Source organism: Cervus elaphus, chromosome 23 (genome assembly GCF_910594005.1).
Source record: "Cervus elaphus chromosome 23, mCerEla1.1, whole genome shotgun sequence".
Taxonomy (NCBI): domain Eukaryota; kingdom Metazoa; phylum Chordata; class Mammalia; order Artiodactyla; family Cervidae; genus Cervus; species Cervus elaphus.
The window spans coordinates 74,900,312-74,915,252 of NC_057837.1; the positions used below are offsets into that span (position 1 = coordinate 74,900,312).

Genomic DNA, 14,941 nt, shown 5'->3' on the forward strand with positions numbered 1-14,941 from the left:
CTCTAGCTGCGAACTCAAGTGTCAGACTCAGCTACTCCTCCTGCCTGACCTCTGGTCTCCCCCCTCCTGGGCCCGCCCCTTCTGTTACAGAGTGGCCGCAAGGGTCCAGCCCCAAGGAGGACCCCAGGAGGCATGGGCCACAAGGCCTACACTCCGGGAGGTCCGGAGGGGAAACTCAAACCCAAGAAAACCCCCAAGGCTCCCATTGTGTTTCCTACTTTAACCCCCACCTTTTTAAAGTCCCTAGTCTAGCGGCCTAGTCTCTTGGGGGCTCATGTGCCTCTTCTGTTAAGTAGAATAATTAGTCCACCAAGCTCATGGTTGATGTGAGGTTGATATGACTTAAAACATGGAGCGGGCTTGGTGTTCTTAAAAAGTACAGAATCAGATCTGAATTCCTTACTCTTGGCCGGGGGGCTCCACTTTGTGTCCCAGGCAGCCTCTCAGGCTGGACCCCTCCGCATTGCCCCTGACCACGGCGCCCAGCCCCTGGCCTGGTTTCTTTCGCTCTAACTCACAAGTCTGATTCTGCCCTGAGGGCCTTCACACTCGCTGTTCCTCTGCTCGGACCAGGTTTCCTCCCATCACAGGACCATCCCTTCATCCTCCAGTTCTTATCAGAGAGGTCTTTCCCTTCAGAAGTAATCATTTGTTTATTCATTCATTCTTTCATTCAAGAAATGTTTCCTCAAGCACATGCCCAGCATTGTGTAAGTACTAGCAAGAAAATACAAAAGCTTTGCCTCCTGGAGCCTAACCCAGGGTGCTGGTAGGACAAGGGTCTGGTGATAACAGTGGATAAGAAGAATATGTAAAAAAAAAAAAAAAAGTAAAAAAAAAAAAAAAAAGAAGAATATGTAGCGTGGTGGATGGTGTCACATACTGTGCGGTAGGGGTCAGAAAGCAAGGTGGGATAAGAAATGCAGGGACGTGGGATTGCAGTTTTTATTAGGGGCACTAGAAATAATGTCACTGGGAAGGGAACACTTGAAGAAGGACCTGAAAGAGTAACTTCCCTGGCCGTCCAGTGGTTAAGAATCCTGCTTGTAATACAGGGGACTTGCGTTTGATCCCTGGTCAAAGAAGTAAGATCCCACATGTCTTGGAGCAACTAAGCCTGTGCACTGCAATGAAACGTCCCACATGATGCAATGAAGATCCCATGTGCCATAACTAAGGCCCAACACAGCCAAACAAATAGGTTAGTTAATTTAAGGAAGAAAAAAAAGAGAGACCTGAAGGAGGTGTGCGAGAGCGCTTCATGGTGACAGGGAGGAAGAGCCTTAGAAGCAGAGGAAATAGCAGGTGCAAACGTCCTGAGGCAGCCGCTGTCCCAGAGCACGCGAGGAGCAATGAGGAGGTTGGTGTGGCTGGAGCCCAGTGAGCAAGGGACCAGTGGCAGGGAGATGAGGTCAGAGAGGTACCCAGGATCAGATTCCGTGAGCCCTTGGAAGGACTTGGCTTCTACCCTGAGCGAGATGGGAGCTGTGGGAGGGTTGAGAGCAGATGAGAGATGATCTGATCTATGTGGACAGGATCCCTCAGGCTGCATGTGAGAAAGGACTGGGGATGCACACAATGGGAGTCCAGGGGCTGGAGAGGAAGGAGTCACAGTAAAGTGAGAGGCCACGGTGGCTTAGATGCGGTGGTGGTGATGGAGGGGGAGAACAGGTCAGGTTCTGGAGCAGGGTGAGGGGGAAGCCAGCAGAACATCCAGCCATGCTGTTCTGTGTATTTTGTTTGCGTTCCTACTCCCTGCCCAGCGTGCTGTGTTTGCTCACTTGCTTTTTGTCTGCCCCTCCACCAGAAGGTAAGTTCTCTGAAGGCAGATCTTACCTACTTTAGTTGCCTACATACCTGCTGAGAACAAGGTATGATGCATAGTACGTGCTTAAAAAATACTTAAGAAAACAAACTTACAGTTACCACAGGGGGGACAGGGATAAATTAGGAGTTTGGGATTAATAGGTACATACTACTATATACAAAACAGAGAAATAACAAGCACCTACAGTATAGCACAGAGAACTATACTCAGTATCTTGGGTTTTTTAATTAATTAATTAATTTCAATGCACCGTGTCTTAGTTGCAGCACATAGGATCTAGTTCCCTGACCAGGGATCAAAGCTCAAACCCCTGCATTGGGAGTGTGGAGTCTTAGCCACTGGACCACCAGGGAAGTCCCCAGTAGGCTTTTTTTTTTTTTTTTGCTGTGCTGCATGGCCTGCGGGATCTTAGTTCCCTGACTAGGGATTGAACCCACGTATGCTGCAGTGAAAGAGCAGTCTTCACCTCTGGACCACCAGGGACATGCCTATAGTCAATGCCTTGCAATAACCTATAACAAAAGAAAATCTGAATCACTTTGCTGTACACTTGAAACTTTGCAGATCAACCACACCTCAGTTTTTTAAAATGACACTCACCATTTTAAAAAGAAGAAGAAATACTTGTAAAAGGAATCGAGACAGGAGACACAGCACCCTGCAAGACTGTAGTATGCGGTGATTAAATGAGCTCCACCCTCCGTGATCTCACAGCCTTAGCACACGCTGTGTCCCCTGTCTGCAGCGCCCTCCCTTGCTGCTGCTTTTTTTTTTAAGACAATTTAATTTCTGATCACCAAGTAACATAGTCCTTATAAAAACTTGAATGTTAGGCCAAATTCCTCTTTGCTGCATTTACCCAATCTTAATGGTTTCCTCCCCTCCCCAGAAGTAACTACCGTTATCAGTGTTTTGTGTTCCTGTTGTTGAAGATTTCTTCTATGTTTTACGTGTGCATGAATGTATATTTCTGTAATTTAAGGAGATAGTTTATGTTCTCAAATTCTCTGGTGCATCTAAATCACCTTGGAAGTTCTGTTGGTATACCGGTTGCAGGGCCCCGTGCCCACATTTCTGCTTCTGTCATGGTTTGGGAGTGGGGCCCAAGAATTTGCATTTCTAGCAATTTCCAGACAATGCTGATGTTGCCAGTCCAGGGACCGTGCTTTGAGAACCAGGCTCCAGGACTGGTTTTAAACCGGGGTGCACAATGGACTCTCCTGGGAAGTTTTTCGGTAAAAGTTTAATGCAAATATCCAGATCTTACCCCCAAGGAGTCTGATTTAATTGTTCAGAAATGTGACCCAGGCAGTGAGTTGTTTGTTTTTTTTTATTTTAATTTTTTGGCTGCCCCACGAGGCATGTGAGATCTAAGTTCTCCTGACCAAGGATCAAACCCCACCTCCTGCATTAGAAGCACAGTGTCTTAATCACTGGACAACCTGAGAAGTCCTGAGATGTTTTTAAAGCTCTCCAAATGCACCCAGTTTTATGCACCCAAGGTTAATAACCCCTGCTCTAGATGGTGACTTAGTTCAGGACGAAGACAATTTTTTATTCCTATATATGTATTTAAATTTCTGTTCCTAATTATCACACAGCTCAGTGCCTGACTTATGGTAGATCCTTAAAAATTATTTATGGTTGGGTGGGTGAGTGAGTGAGTGGAGGTGAAGTGGGTGCTTGGTTAGGTGGATGGATGGGTGATGGATGAATAGAGTAACCTATGGGCTTCCCAGGTGGTGCTAGTGGTAAAGAACCTGCCTGTCAATGCGGGAGATGTAAGAGACACAAGTTTGGTCCCTGGGTGCGGAAGATTCCCTGGAGGAGGGCATGGGAACCCACTCTACTGTTCTTGCCTGGAGAATCCCATGGACAGAGGAGCCTGGCGGCCTTCAGTCCATGGGGTCACACAGAGTCAGACAGGACTGAAGCAACTTAGCACAAGGAACCACAGATAACTTCAGGTTGATATTGGTTTTGAATCCTTAGTAGTGTTTCTTTGACTTTCCTTTGCCTCATTTTCCATATGTATAAAGTGGAGAATGAGATGTTCTGGAGAATAAAACAGATAAGGCCCATGCAGTCCTTAGCAGCGCGCCTGGCTTGTAGGAACCACTTGAGAAATAGAAGCTATTGTTCGTTACCATTTAAGGCAAAATTGGATTTGAATTATATCCTGTCTTCTGGAAGGAGGAGGAAAAAAGCTGTGGAACTAAGGAAGCAAAGCTGAATCAAGAAAAAGAAATTTTTTTTTTCTTTCAAAATGAGACACATTTTGCAAAAGCTGAGACTATAATCTCATTAAGGGTTTCCTTGGAGAGGTGAAGTCACCGCCCTGCGAAACCAGCAGGCTGGCATCTGCACTCAGACCTCCTGCACCTCCTCTGCCCCTGGGCGTGATGTGGTTTCATTTCCAGTTTCAGTCACCGGCTCTAGCCAGGGGCTGGCAGGTTTTCCTTCATGTCCCCCAAGCCAGGTTGAGCTGCCCAGAGCTTTGCCTGGATCTGGCCTGGGGAGGCACAGATCAGCTTGACCTCTGCCATTTTGAAGCCTTTTTCAGCGGGCTTCCTGGGGGGCCGCCGCCCCCAGAATGACCTCTACCTGTGTGGTGTACACGCTGGACTCCTCATACAGTGCTCCCTCCTACGGTCGCTGCCGCTGGTCTCCATGCGGCTTAACGCACCCACGGGAGGGAGGTGAGCTGATGAAACACAGACATGCACCTTCCGCAGCACACACCTGCCTCAAGACATCTCGCATTAGAAACTGTCTCATCTCTTGGGGATCATGGGCCCCCTGGCGCCCAATTAGGCAACATAATATTGGTGACTGCCTTCAGAATCATTAGTTTCTTAATCCTCCCAGTGAAAGGAGAGGTTTAAAAAAAGAAAAATGTATGAATATTCAAATTGGGCTTACAATGAGAAGTGGATTAAGCGAGAGCCCCAGGAGAATAGAAAGCTAATCAGAGCTCCTCTGTGTTGGTCAGTTACCATTGGGTAGATACCTGCTTTGCAACAGCCCTACAGGGATGAGATGGTGCCCCATTTTATGGATGTGGAAACTGAGGTTTAGGGAAAGGAAGTGATGGACTCAGGGCCATACAGTTACAGTGCAGCAGAGTCAGGGTTTGAATCTGGCTCTGATCCCTTTAGCCCATGTACTTTCTTTGGAAGGAACAAGAAGACAACAAATTATGAGACTTGAGTTGTAAATCTGGCCCACAGTAGGTGCACGGTAAACATTGTTGAATGAATGAACCAACTGTGTCTGTCCGTGGGTAAGTTACATCACACAATCACACACACACAGTCACACATGTGCACTCACACACACAGACCCCAGCTCTAGTTTACTCATATTACATTAGATCATTTATATTCCCTTCTTGGCCCCGGTATGCATTTGAGTTTGTGACTTCTGGAATGAAGATTTATTTTTACGAAGCCAGAATTGGGACTTCTTAGTAATTTGCAATTCCTTGGTAGCCTGTGGTCTAAACTCTCACTGCTCGAAGTGGGGTTTCCGGGACTGCCATGTCAGTGTTACCTGGGAGCTTCCTTGACCTACAGACTTGCAGTCTGCATTTTAGGAAGATCCCCGGGCGAATCCTGAGCATCATCGTGTTCCAGGCACTCTTCTCGGTATCCATTCTTCCTTTTGCGCCTTGGTACGATTGTAATTAAGTCCTTTACCGGTGTATTTGTTTACCGCCAGTCTCCCCTGCTAAGTGGGCTTCCCCTGATGGCTCAGACAATAAAGTACCACCTGCAGTGCAGGAGACCCGAGTTCAGTCCCTGGGGTGGGAAGGTGCCCTGGAGAAGGGCATGGCTCCCCACTCCAGTATCCTTGCTTGGGGAATCCCGTGGACAGAGGAGCCTGGTGGGCTATAGTCCATGGGGTCGCGAAGAGTCGGACACGACTGAGCGACAGACACTTCTCCTTTCACTCCCTTGCTAAACTGGAGCGTCCATGACTACAGGAAGCCTGACTGTTTTTGCTGATTCTTGTAACCCATTACCTAGCACGTGCCTGGCATGTGGTGGTGAATGAATGAAGGGATGAGATCATCCTGAGGCTCTGGCTGTCTGTTTAGCTAATCCTTCTCCCTTCACCCGTAGGAAGCTGGGGAGGAAGAAGGGACTTAGAGCTTTCAATTCACAAATGAAGGAGGCTCTCTGCCCCTCCCTTGAGAGCCAGCTGCCCCAGTTTCTGTATTAACCACATCCCTCAGAGACACGTCATTAACCTTGGCGTAAATAGATTTGGCTACGTTGAGTCGCGTCGCCAGGGCTGTTTTCACCACTGGCAACGTGGGTTTAGTGCTAGTGCTAAGTTGCGTCCCACTCTTTGCAACACTGTGGACCACGACCTGCCAGGCTCCTCTGCCCACGGGATTCTCCAGGCAAGAACACTGGAGTGGGTTGCCATTTCCTCCTCCAGGGGATCTTCTCAACCCAGGGATCGAACCTGCATCTCCGGCATCTCCTGCATTGGCAGGCATCTTCTTTATCACTAGCGCCACCTGGGAAGCCCCAACGTGGATATAAGTCACCATCAACGTGGATATAAGTTGCCGTCAGTGATTCTGCCACTGACCCCAGTCTTGTCCATCATGGCATGCTCAGTGGCACGGCCAAGTCTGAGAACAGAACACTGCGGTCAGTGGGAAGGGCATCTCCACCTTCCAGGCTCTGGATCCCACCAGCATCAAAGGACTGATGCTGTGACAGCCTGTGGGGTCTTCACCACCCTTGGGGCTCACTTGCGAACAAGAGTTGACAGGTCTTCTGCTCCTGTGCTAAGGGTCCCATGTTTGTGATGGGGTGACCAGGGGCAGTATGACCACCTCGATTGCCAACATGCCCCCTGGGTCTGGGACACTGGCCTCATGGAGAGACTCGTGACCGCAGTCCACATTATCCCTCTGGCAAGCTGGGGTTCAGTGGGCGTGCTGCTGTCCAGAGGGTCATGCCTACACCTAGGGGCATTGCCAGATCTGTGGGCCAGACCAGTCCTGAGCTGCATGGAATGCTGTCTGGCATGGTCTCCACCCCAGGGAAGTCTAGCTCTGACTTACCATTTGGAGAAAGCTGTCACATACAACAGCAGCCAGAGAGTGGTGACTCTGGGGGTCCCTGAAAGGTGTCCAGGGCTCCCCTGAGGACCAGGCTGTTCCTGCGACTTGAACAATAATGCCCACTCTTCCACCTTTCATGCTGGGGCTGGCGTTGCCCGCACGATCACTCCATCAGGCCCTTTCCTGATACTCAGACGACGTATGGCTCCAACTGCAGCTGGGCCTCCTGGTCCACAGGACTAATATCCCTGGACCCCAGCAGAGGAAGAGAGAGGCTCTCTGCTTTCGGTGAGTCCCTACCCCACCTCTGCACCCAAAGAGTTGAACGTGGCCGCCCTTGGGCGGGTCCCACTCCAGGGCCCACAGGACGGGAAGGAACTTGAGGACCCAGTGTCGTCACATCCCATCAGGATTCTCCAGGAGGTCCATGCCATCCTTACCAGGGAAAAAAAAGGAAGAAGAAAGGGAAGGAGATTATAGAATACATTCATTTTCCAGGTTCCCAATTCTCCCAGGCATCTTGGGTTCAAAAAAATTAAATGTGATACCAGTTTTAAAAAAAAAATAAGAGAAAGCCTGTGCTTTTCAAAAAGCACATCATCAGCAGAAGGAAAATCTCTTAGCATTGACTGAAGGCCTGTTTCTGGCTAGTGCAGCCTTCCTGGGGGTTGTTGGGGCGGAAGAGGGAGAGGATAGGAGGTTTGAACGGCCGGAGAGGGAGACGGGCCCGTGTGGGGAGGGCAGAGCGCGCAGCAATTCAGAGGAACGGAGGAGGTGATCAGCACCGCATGAACTCACAAACCAGGGCGCAGAGGTTGCAGGCAGGGGAAGATGCTTTTTTCACGTTTCTAGAATGCCGAGTTCATCTGAGCCCACGGGAGTGTTTCCGTAGATTTTGATTTTTATGAATATTTACATGTTTATTAAAACAGCTCAAAATGTTTAATTCAATAACATATGTAGTATTATTACTAAACATAAATCACGTGCTTCTTACCAGTAATGAAACTGAGGCTGTTTCAGAAGGAGACGGTCCTGGGGGAAGCTGAGGAAGGGGGATATGGGAGGCTCCGCCTGGGGCAAAAACCCAGAGCAGGGAAATTAGCAATGAGGGAGCACCCACTGGAAGCCAGGGCCTTTCCTTGGCATTGGACCCCTGTTGGCCCGACTTTTTATAAAGACAGCACATAGGAAGATATGTTATATTACAGTCATTGAGCATGCACACACACACACATCACATTCTCACATTTATAGCTGGAATAAAAGTTTTCCACGATTCCTTCTCATGTGCTGTGTGGACAATATATGCTGATGCTGTCCATCCTGTTTTATTTTTAAATTCTAGCTATAGCTCTCTAAGTGGACTTCAGGACTTGCCTCCTCACCCTAGTAGCTTGGGACTCAAACAGAATTTGACTCAGCCAAGGAGATGATTAAGGAAATGGACTTGGGATCTCCTAGCGGTCTAGCAGTTAAGACTCCACACTTCCAATGCAGGGGCACGAGTTCCATCCTGACCAGGGAACTAAGATCCCACATGCCACAAGGCACAGCACCCCCCCCCCCCCAAAAAAAGGAAATAGACTGGGACTAAACAGCCTTAGGTTCAAGTCCCAGTTTCCATGTCCGCAGGCTTGAGCAAGGCACCTTAGCCTTTGGAGCCTTGGTTTCCACATCGGTACAATCGGGGTGTCCTTGTAGCATTGCCATGGGAGTGAAGTGAGTCCAGGCAGTTAACACAGAGTCTGGCACGTGTGAGCTTGTTGGTGGGGACTGGTTGTTGTTAATGATGATGACTGCCCTCGTGGGCTGCTGTGCCCTGCTTGGGAGGCTGAACTCCGGAGTCAGACCACCTGAGTTCAGACCATGGATCTGTCCCTTAGGACCCGTCAACTTCACCTCCCTTCATCTGTAACACAGGGATGGGAACAGAACCCTCCTCAAGGTGTTGGGGGGAGGAGTATGAGGATTAAAATAATGAATCCAGGTAACAGGTTTACAGGAGAGTTTGGCACGTAGCAGGCTCAGGGTAAATGATGGATAGAATCATCACCATTACCATCATCATCATCTCATTTCATCCTCACGCACCCTTGTGAGATAAATGTTTTCCCCCATTTCGCAGGAGGGTGCCCTGAGCCCCGGAGACTGTGGGTGATCTGCCCAAGGTCTCAGTGCTGACTCGGAGGTACAGCTGGGATTGCGGGTTGGTTTACAGAGTGGCTCAGAGCTCTGGAGGGTGTGGAGTATTTCTCGGGAGGCACAGGGACACCTCTGCCCCTGCCCTGCAGACCAGGGAGTGTGAATTGGCAGGTTGGTACAATCAATTGACATGTCATCTAGAACTTGCCGGGGCTCCACGCTGAGGACATTGCGTTGTTTTTAAGATGACACAGCACAAAATCATCCCCCATGAACTAATGGTGTTTAAAATGATGCTCTTGGCAACATCTCTCCCAGCAAAATTGTATCAGCTTTTCATCATCTGATCATTGCCTCCCAACCATGGTTGGAGGCTGAGTGCCCAGGGACACAGCCCTTGTACCAGGACCCCAGGCGTCTTCCATCTCCCTCCCCACACTCTAGTTGGAGCCCCAGAGACAACCCAAGATGTGTCTCCCCTAAGTGCTGGAGCCAGCCCCACCTGAACCCCATGGACTGAAACTGGGGAGGGAGAGGAGGAATATCAATGTGATGTCCTCAGAAGAAAGGAAAATGGGTGTCGGATAGCCAAAGCCAACCGGTATCTGCCTTTCCGGGTTTCTGGGGTTGCCTTTAAAGCAAGGAAAAGAGTGGGTCTCCATCCAGGATAGAAATGGTGCCAGCTGCCATCTGGTCGTGGGCCTGGCTCAAGCACATTCCTTCTGTCTCTTTGGCCTCCGTTTCTCCATCTGTACAATGGGTGGGGGGATGGATTCCACCCTGATGTTTCAAGATGCTATAGATTGTATACACACAGTCCTTCAGTTAGTACCTGGAGACAGAGCACACCCGGAGAAGGTTTTTCAAGAAGGAAAGTGCTACATTGGTGTGGCTTGGATAAGCTTGTGTGCTTGAGAAAGTCCCTGACAGCAACTCCATGCATTTCTTCCCCCTCAACCTGGAATCTGAAGTCACAGCTTCTGGGGACCATCCCTCTGACAGCTCAAGTCCTTCAAATGTTTTTTTCCCCTCCAGGCATCACCACATCAGCTCCGAGTGTGTCCCAGCTCTTCGCAAGGTGAGTACCCTTGCCTTAGCTTCCTCTCACTCTCTCTCCCTTTTCTCCTTGGAGGCAGAGGCTCTGGAGCCAGACTCCCTGGAGAGGAATCCCAGTGATGCTTTTACTGGTTGAGCGACCTTGAACAAATGACCCCCACTTCCCCAGGCCTCAGTCTCCCCATCTGGAAAATGGGGACAATGCTTATGTCTGTTTCACATAAAAGGCACTCAGAATGGGGTATGGAATAGACTGTTCTGGGAGTGTTGGGTGTTGTTTTCTTCTTTCTTCCTTTTTTTTAACTTTTCTTCCTTTCCTTCCTGTCCTTTCCTGTCATAGACTTTCTCTGTTCCCGTCTCCCTTCTTGCTTCTCTATCTCTCCCCCTCTCTTTTTCCTTCCTTCCTTTCCTCTCTCTCTTCTCTCTCTCTCCTCTTCCTTCCTTTCGCCCCATCTTTCTCTCTTTACCCATCTTGATCTTTTACCCTCCTCCCCCCTCCTTCTTCCCTTCTTTCTGCTCAAACATTCACCCAACACTGCTCGATAACCAAATCTCCTAGGAGCTCTGGAGACTCGCAAGATCAATGAGACACAGCCCCTGCCCTCGGAGAGCTTCCAGGCTAGTAGGAAATGGACCAGTAGATCAGAGATCTCAATATGGTGAACAGTACAAATGCTCCACCAGAGCTGCATCCAGGGGTCAGTGGGAGTCTGGTGATGGACAGGGCTTACCCAGGGCAATTGGGGAGCCACCTTGTCTGCTCCCTGCAGTGTGAGAAGCCCCAGGCTTGGTCAGACGGTCAGCATGGCCCTCCTCTGAATGCTCACCGCCTCCATAGCTGGATATTTTCGTCCCCGGACGACCCCGGAGAAGCTATTTGTAAGGAACGCACTTTCTCAGCCTTCCTTTCCCTCCAGAAGATGTTTTGGGGGTTGTCAGTAGCAACTGAGGTCTGTTAAATCTACCTGGCTAGTTTTATGGCCTTGGGGTTGGAGAGCTTCCTCGTCCTCTCTCTGGCTTTTCATTCGAGCCCCAGTTTATTCTAAGAAGTTCACATCAGTTTTGATGGGAAGCAGGAATGGATCATCTCAGATTTCCACCTTCTACTTCCAGACAGGTGTAAATTGGGAACATTTTCAAATAAAATTCTCTGCTCAGTGCTATGTCCCATGCTCTGGATGTGTTTCCAGGCACCTCATAGGGTGGGAGTCTTGACTGATGAAACACCTTCCAATACTGGGTCTGGAGTCTCCAGTTCAAGTGACATTCTTATGCATCTTGGGACAAATTACAAAACAAGCAACTTTCTTATGCATCTTGGAACAAATTCCCTGACCCTTTGGCACAGAAGTTGTCAAAAGGAAAGGGGCTGAGAACGTCTTTTTATAATTCTGTGAATTTTTACATCTGTCTCATACATGCCTTTAGGCTTCATATGTAGGAGAAACTGGAAATGAGAAGGTTTTAGTGTATTAATGTCATCAAAATGGAATCAGATACAGGCTTGGGAATCTCACTACCATCTACTGATAAACTCATGGTCAGAATGATTAGATATAATTTGTTGCACAGAACTGTAATGTCTGGGTTTTTGACCTAAAGGGCCTGGGTGTCCTAGTGGAGTGGTTAAGGATATGGGCTCTGGAACCAGGGTTCAAATCGTGGATCAGCTGTGTGCATTCTCTCTGCCTCAGTTTTCTTATCTGTAAAATGGGGATGGGAATAGTAACTGCCTCCAAGGGTTGTCACAGTTGCTATGAGATTTAAATGAGCCAGTCCACATACAGTCATCAGGACAGTGCCTGGTGTACCATAGACCCAAGAATTGTCGGTGTTTTTTATCACAGGAAGGACTATTGAGGATAGTGTGAAAGTTGGAAGATGTTCTCAAATCCAGCTGAATACAGCACCCAGGAGAGCAGACCCAGGCTTTCCAAAGCATCTGCTTTGCAAAAGAAGGGGGAAATAGGGAGTGTGTATGTTCATGTGTGGATCTCTCCTGGTTTTAAAATATTGGCAACTCCAAAGTAAGAAAAAAGACTGCACTGGCCAAAGAAATTGCATCCGTAGATTCACCGTCTTGTCCCCATCCGGTTAGAATGAGCTAACCTTGACTTTATTAATTGCTGCCTGGAGGACTGAGTCAGTCCCGGGCCCGTCCCCGAGCCGCAGCAGAACTCCATGGTTACAAGGCCACGTGGGCTCAGGAGTCAGACTTCCAAGTTCAGATTCTGGATTTCCCGCTTTCTAGCCATGACTTCTGGTCTCTGAGCTTCCGTTTTCTCTTCTCTAAAATGGGAGTTAGCAGAGCCTCTACCCCAGGGAGTTGATATCAGTATGTGATGTGACACAGACCATGTCAGGCCTGTGAGACACAATTCCTAGCCTGTGGTCAGAGCTCAGTGATTACTAGCGGTCATTGTGTTAGGGATGTCGTAGATCAGCAGCCCTTTGTTTACTTTTTTAGGATTTTTTACTAGTATTATTTATTTTTGGTTGCAGTGGGTCTTCATCGCCTTTCTCTGGTTGTGGCAAGCGGGGGCTACTCTAGCTGCAGTGTGTGGACTTCTCGTAGCAGGGAATGTGGGCCCAGCAGTTGTGGCACGTGGGCTTTGTTGCCCTGTGGCATGTGGGATCATCCCAGACCAGAGATCAAACCCATGTCTCCCACATTTGCAGGCAGATTCTTAACCACTAGACCGCCAGGGAAGTCCCTCAGTGGCCCTTTAAATCCTAGCTGTTCATGGAACTGATTATTCATCTTGGAGTAAGAAATCCATTTGTGTTCTTTGGTTGCAAGTAAGACAAATAGACCCCAGCTGTGTTCAGATACTCAGTCACGTCCAACTCTTTGTGACACCAAGGACCTAGTCTCCTCTGTCCGTAGCAGTCTCCAGGCAGTAATACTGGGGCGGATTGCCATTTCCTCCTCCAGGGCATCTTCCCGACCCAGGGATCGAACCCGCATCTCTTATGTCTCCTGCCTCTGCAGGCAGATTCTTTTGCTAGCGCCACCTGGGAAGCCCAGACCCCAGCTGATGTAAGCCCAAAAGGAATTTTTTTGGAAGATCTGGAGTAGCTCACAGTGGGATCAAAACTGGGATAATCAGGTCTTGAGAAAGACCCAGAATAGCACCGCTTCTGGGGTCCAAGCAATAGGAAGGGAATAAAAACACTCTTTTCAGAATGTGGTTGTTGGAATGAGTTATTCAGCCCAGGATTTCAATTCCCAGAATAGAATCTGATTGGATAATCTGGCACCCTGTGCCCACCCCATGGCCCAGAGCCGGGCATCTTGACTGGCAATCCTGTAGAATCTGTATCAGTTGGGAATGTGTCTAAATAAGTGTAAATAGTCACAGTGGAATGGGCTGTACTGTAGTAGTCAATAAACCCTGGTCCCAGTGGATTAACACAACAAAGGTTTGTTTCTTAAATAAAACCCAGGGATCTCACGGACCTCTCCAAGGCAGCTCTCCTCCACAGGCTGACTTGGGGTTCCAGGGTGTAACCCTGCTGGTTCCGCCCTCTCAGCTGGTACCCTCCACAGTTGCTGCTGAAAGAGGAGAGAGGGCAGCAGGGTTTTGAGGAGATGGTTTTATTGGCTAAACCATTGTGTTGAGCAGAATCCAGTCACGTGGTTGACTCTTGACTGCAAAGGACCCAGGAAGTGTTGTTTTCCTGGTGCCCAGGTAAGGAAAATGAAATAGGACTTGATAAACAAGTAAGTTGTCTCTTTCCTGGAAAGAGTACATGGTGGTCCAGGGACTAGGAACTAGTGCTTTCATTGCTGGAACCAGAGTTCCCGGTCGGGGAAGCAAGATCCCAAAAGCTGCAAGGCCAAAAAAATAAAAATAATCACCTGAAGGGAAATGGTGGTAGTGGTGATACCAGGGGGGAGGGATGTGCTAGGTTGGGCTTGGAGATTTAATCTTCTTTCTTCCACGCAGACCTTGCCCGCGTGTCCCACCCGGTCAGCCTGCCTCGGCCATGGCAGCCTACGGCCAGACGCAGTACAGTGCAGGGATCCAGCAAGCTTCCCCCTACACGGCTTACCCGCCTCCAGCACAAGCCTATGGAATCCCTTCTTACAGTGAGTACCTGACCAAGCCCTTGCTTTCCCCGGGATCCCTTACATCATAGTCTTCATTCTGCCCAAATGCTTCAGTTAAATGCAGAAAGAGGCATGCAGCCAGCCTGATTTTGGATTGGAGACAGACACTTTCAATACAGTTCAAGTTCTAGAGACTATGTCAAGGCCTCTTTTGATTGCAAGGGTAAGAAACTTAACCCAAGCTGGCTTAGGGAAAATGGAAACTTAATGATTCACATACTGGTAAGCTTGGGGACAAGGCTGATATCAGGTATGGCTGGATCCAGGTGCTCAGAGGATGTCAGGAGGAAAATGTCTCTCTCCATTTTCAGATGTTTTCCTCCGAATTATCTTTACTTCTGCCTGGGTTCTGCCAAGGTAATCTAGAACTGAGATAAGGTGGCCCTTGGATACTTTTTAACCTATAAAATATACTTGACATTGGAAAAATTAATTGCCAGTTTTTAAATGGGAAGTGTTTACATAGAAATTCGTATTTCTAATGACTTAAAAAAAAACAAACAGCAGATGACTGGGCAGCCCTGGGCCCACATTTTTGCATCAGAAGTAGGTAACTGTGCAGGGCTGACCCTGTTAGCCTTTGTTGGCCACAGTCCTCTCCTAGCCCTCATTACTCATTTAAACTAGCTGCCTGAAGACGTTTAAGCTTGCAACCCCTGGCCTAGAGGGAGGAAAAACAAATAAACTTTTAAAAATGGTAGGTTAAAGTGATTTC

General features: G+C 48.6%; 1 protein-coding gene across 4 annotated transcripts in view; it reads left to right on the forward strand.

Annotated features, from left to right (window-relative positions):
- Window positions 1-14,941, forward strand: part of EYA2 (EYA transcriptional coactivator and phosphatase 2) — a 253,660-nt gene that overhangs the window by 85,115 nt on the left and 153,604 nt on the right. For 2 of the 4 annotated variants that reach the window (XM_043883562.1, XM_043883561.1), the window contains exons 3-4: window positions 10,092-10,134; window positions 14,063-14,205. The exons of 1 other annotated variant lie outside the window; for it this stretch is intronic. In XM_043883562.1, coding sequence (XP_043739497.1) covers window positions 10,092-10,134; window positions 14,063-14,205 — 186 coding nt within the window. The remainder of the gene's footprint in view (window positions 1-10,091; window positions 10,135-14,062; window positions 14,206-14,941) is intronic. One more of the 4 variants, XM_043883564.1, reaches the window with a different exon arrangement.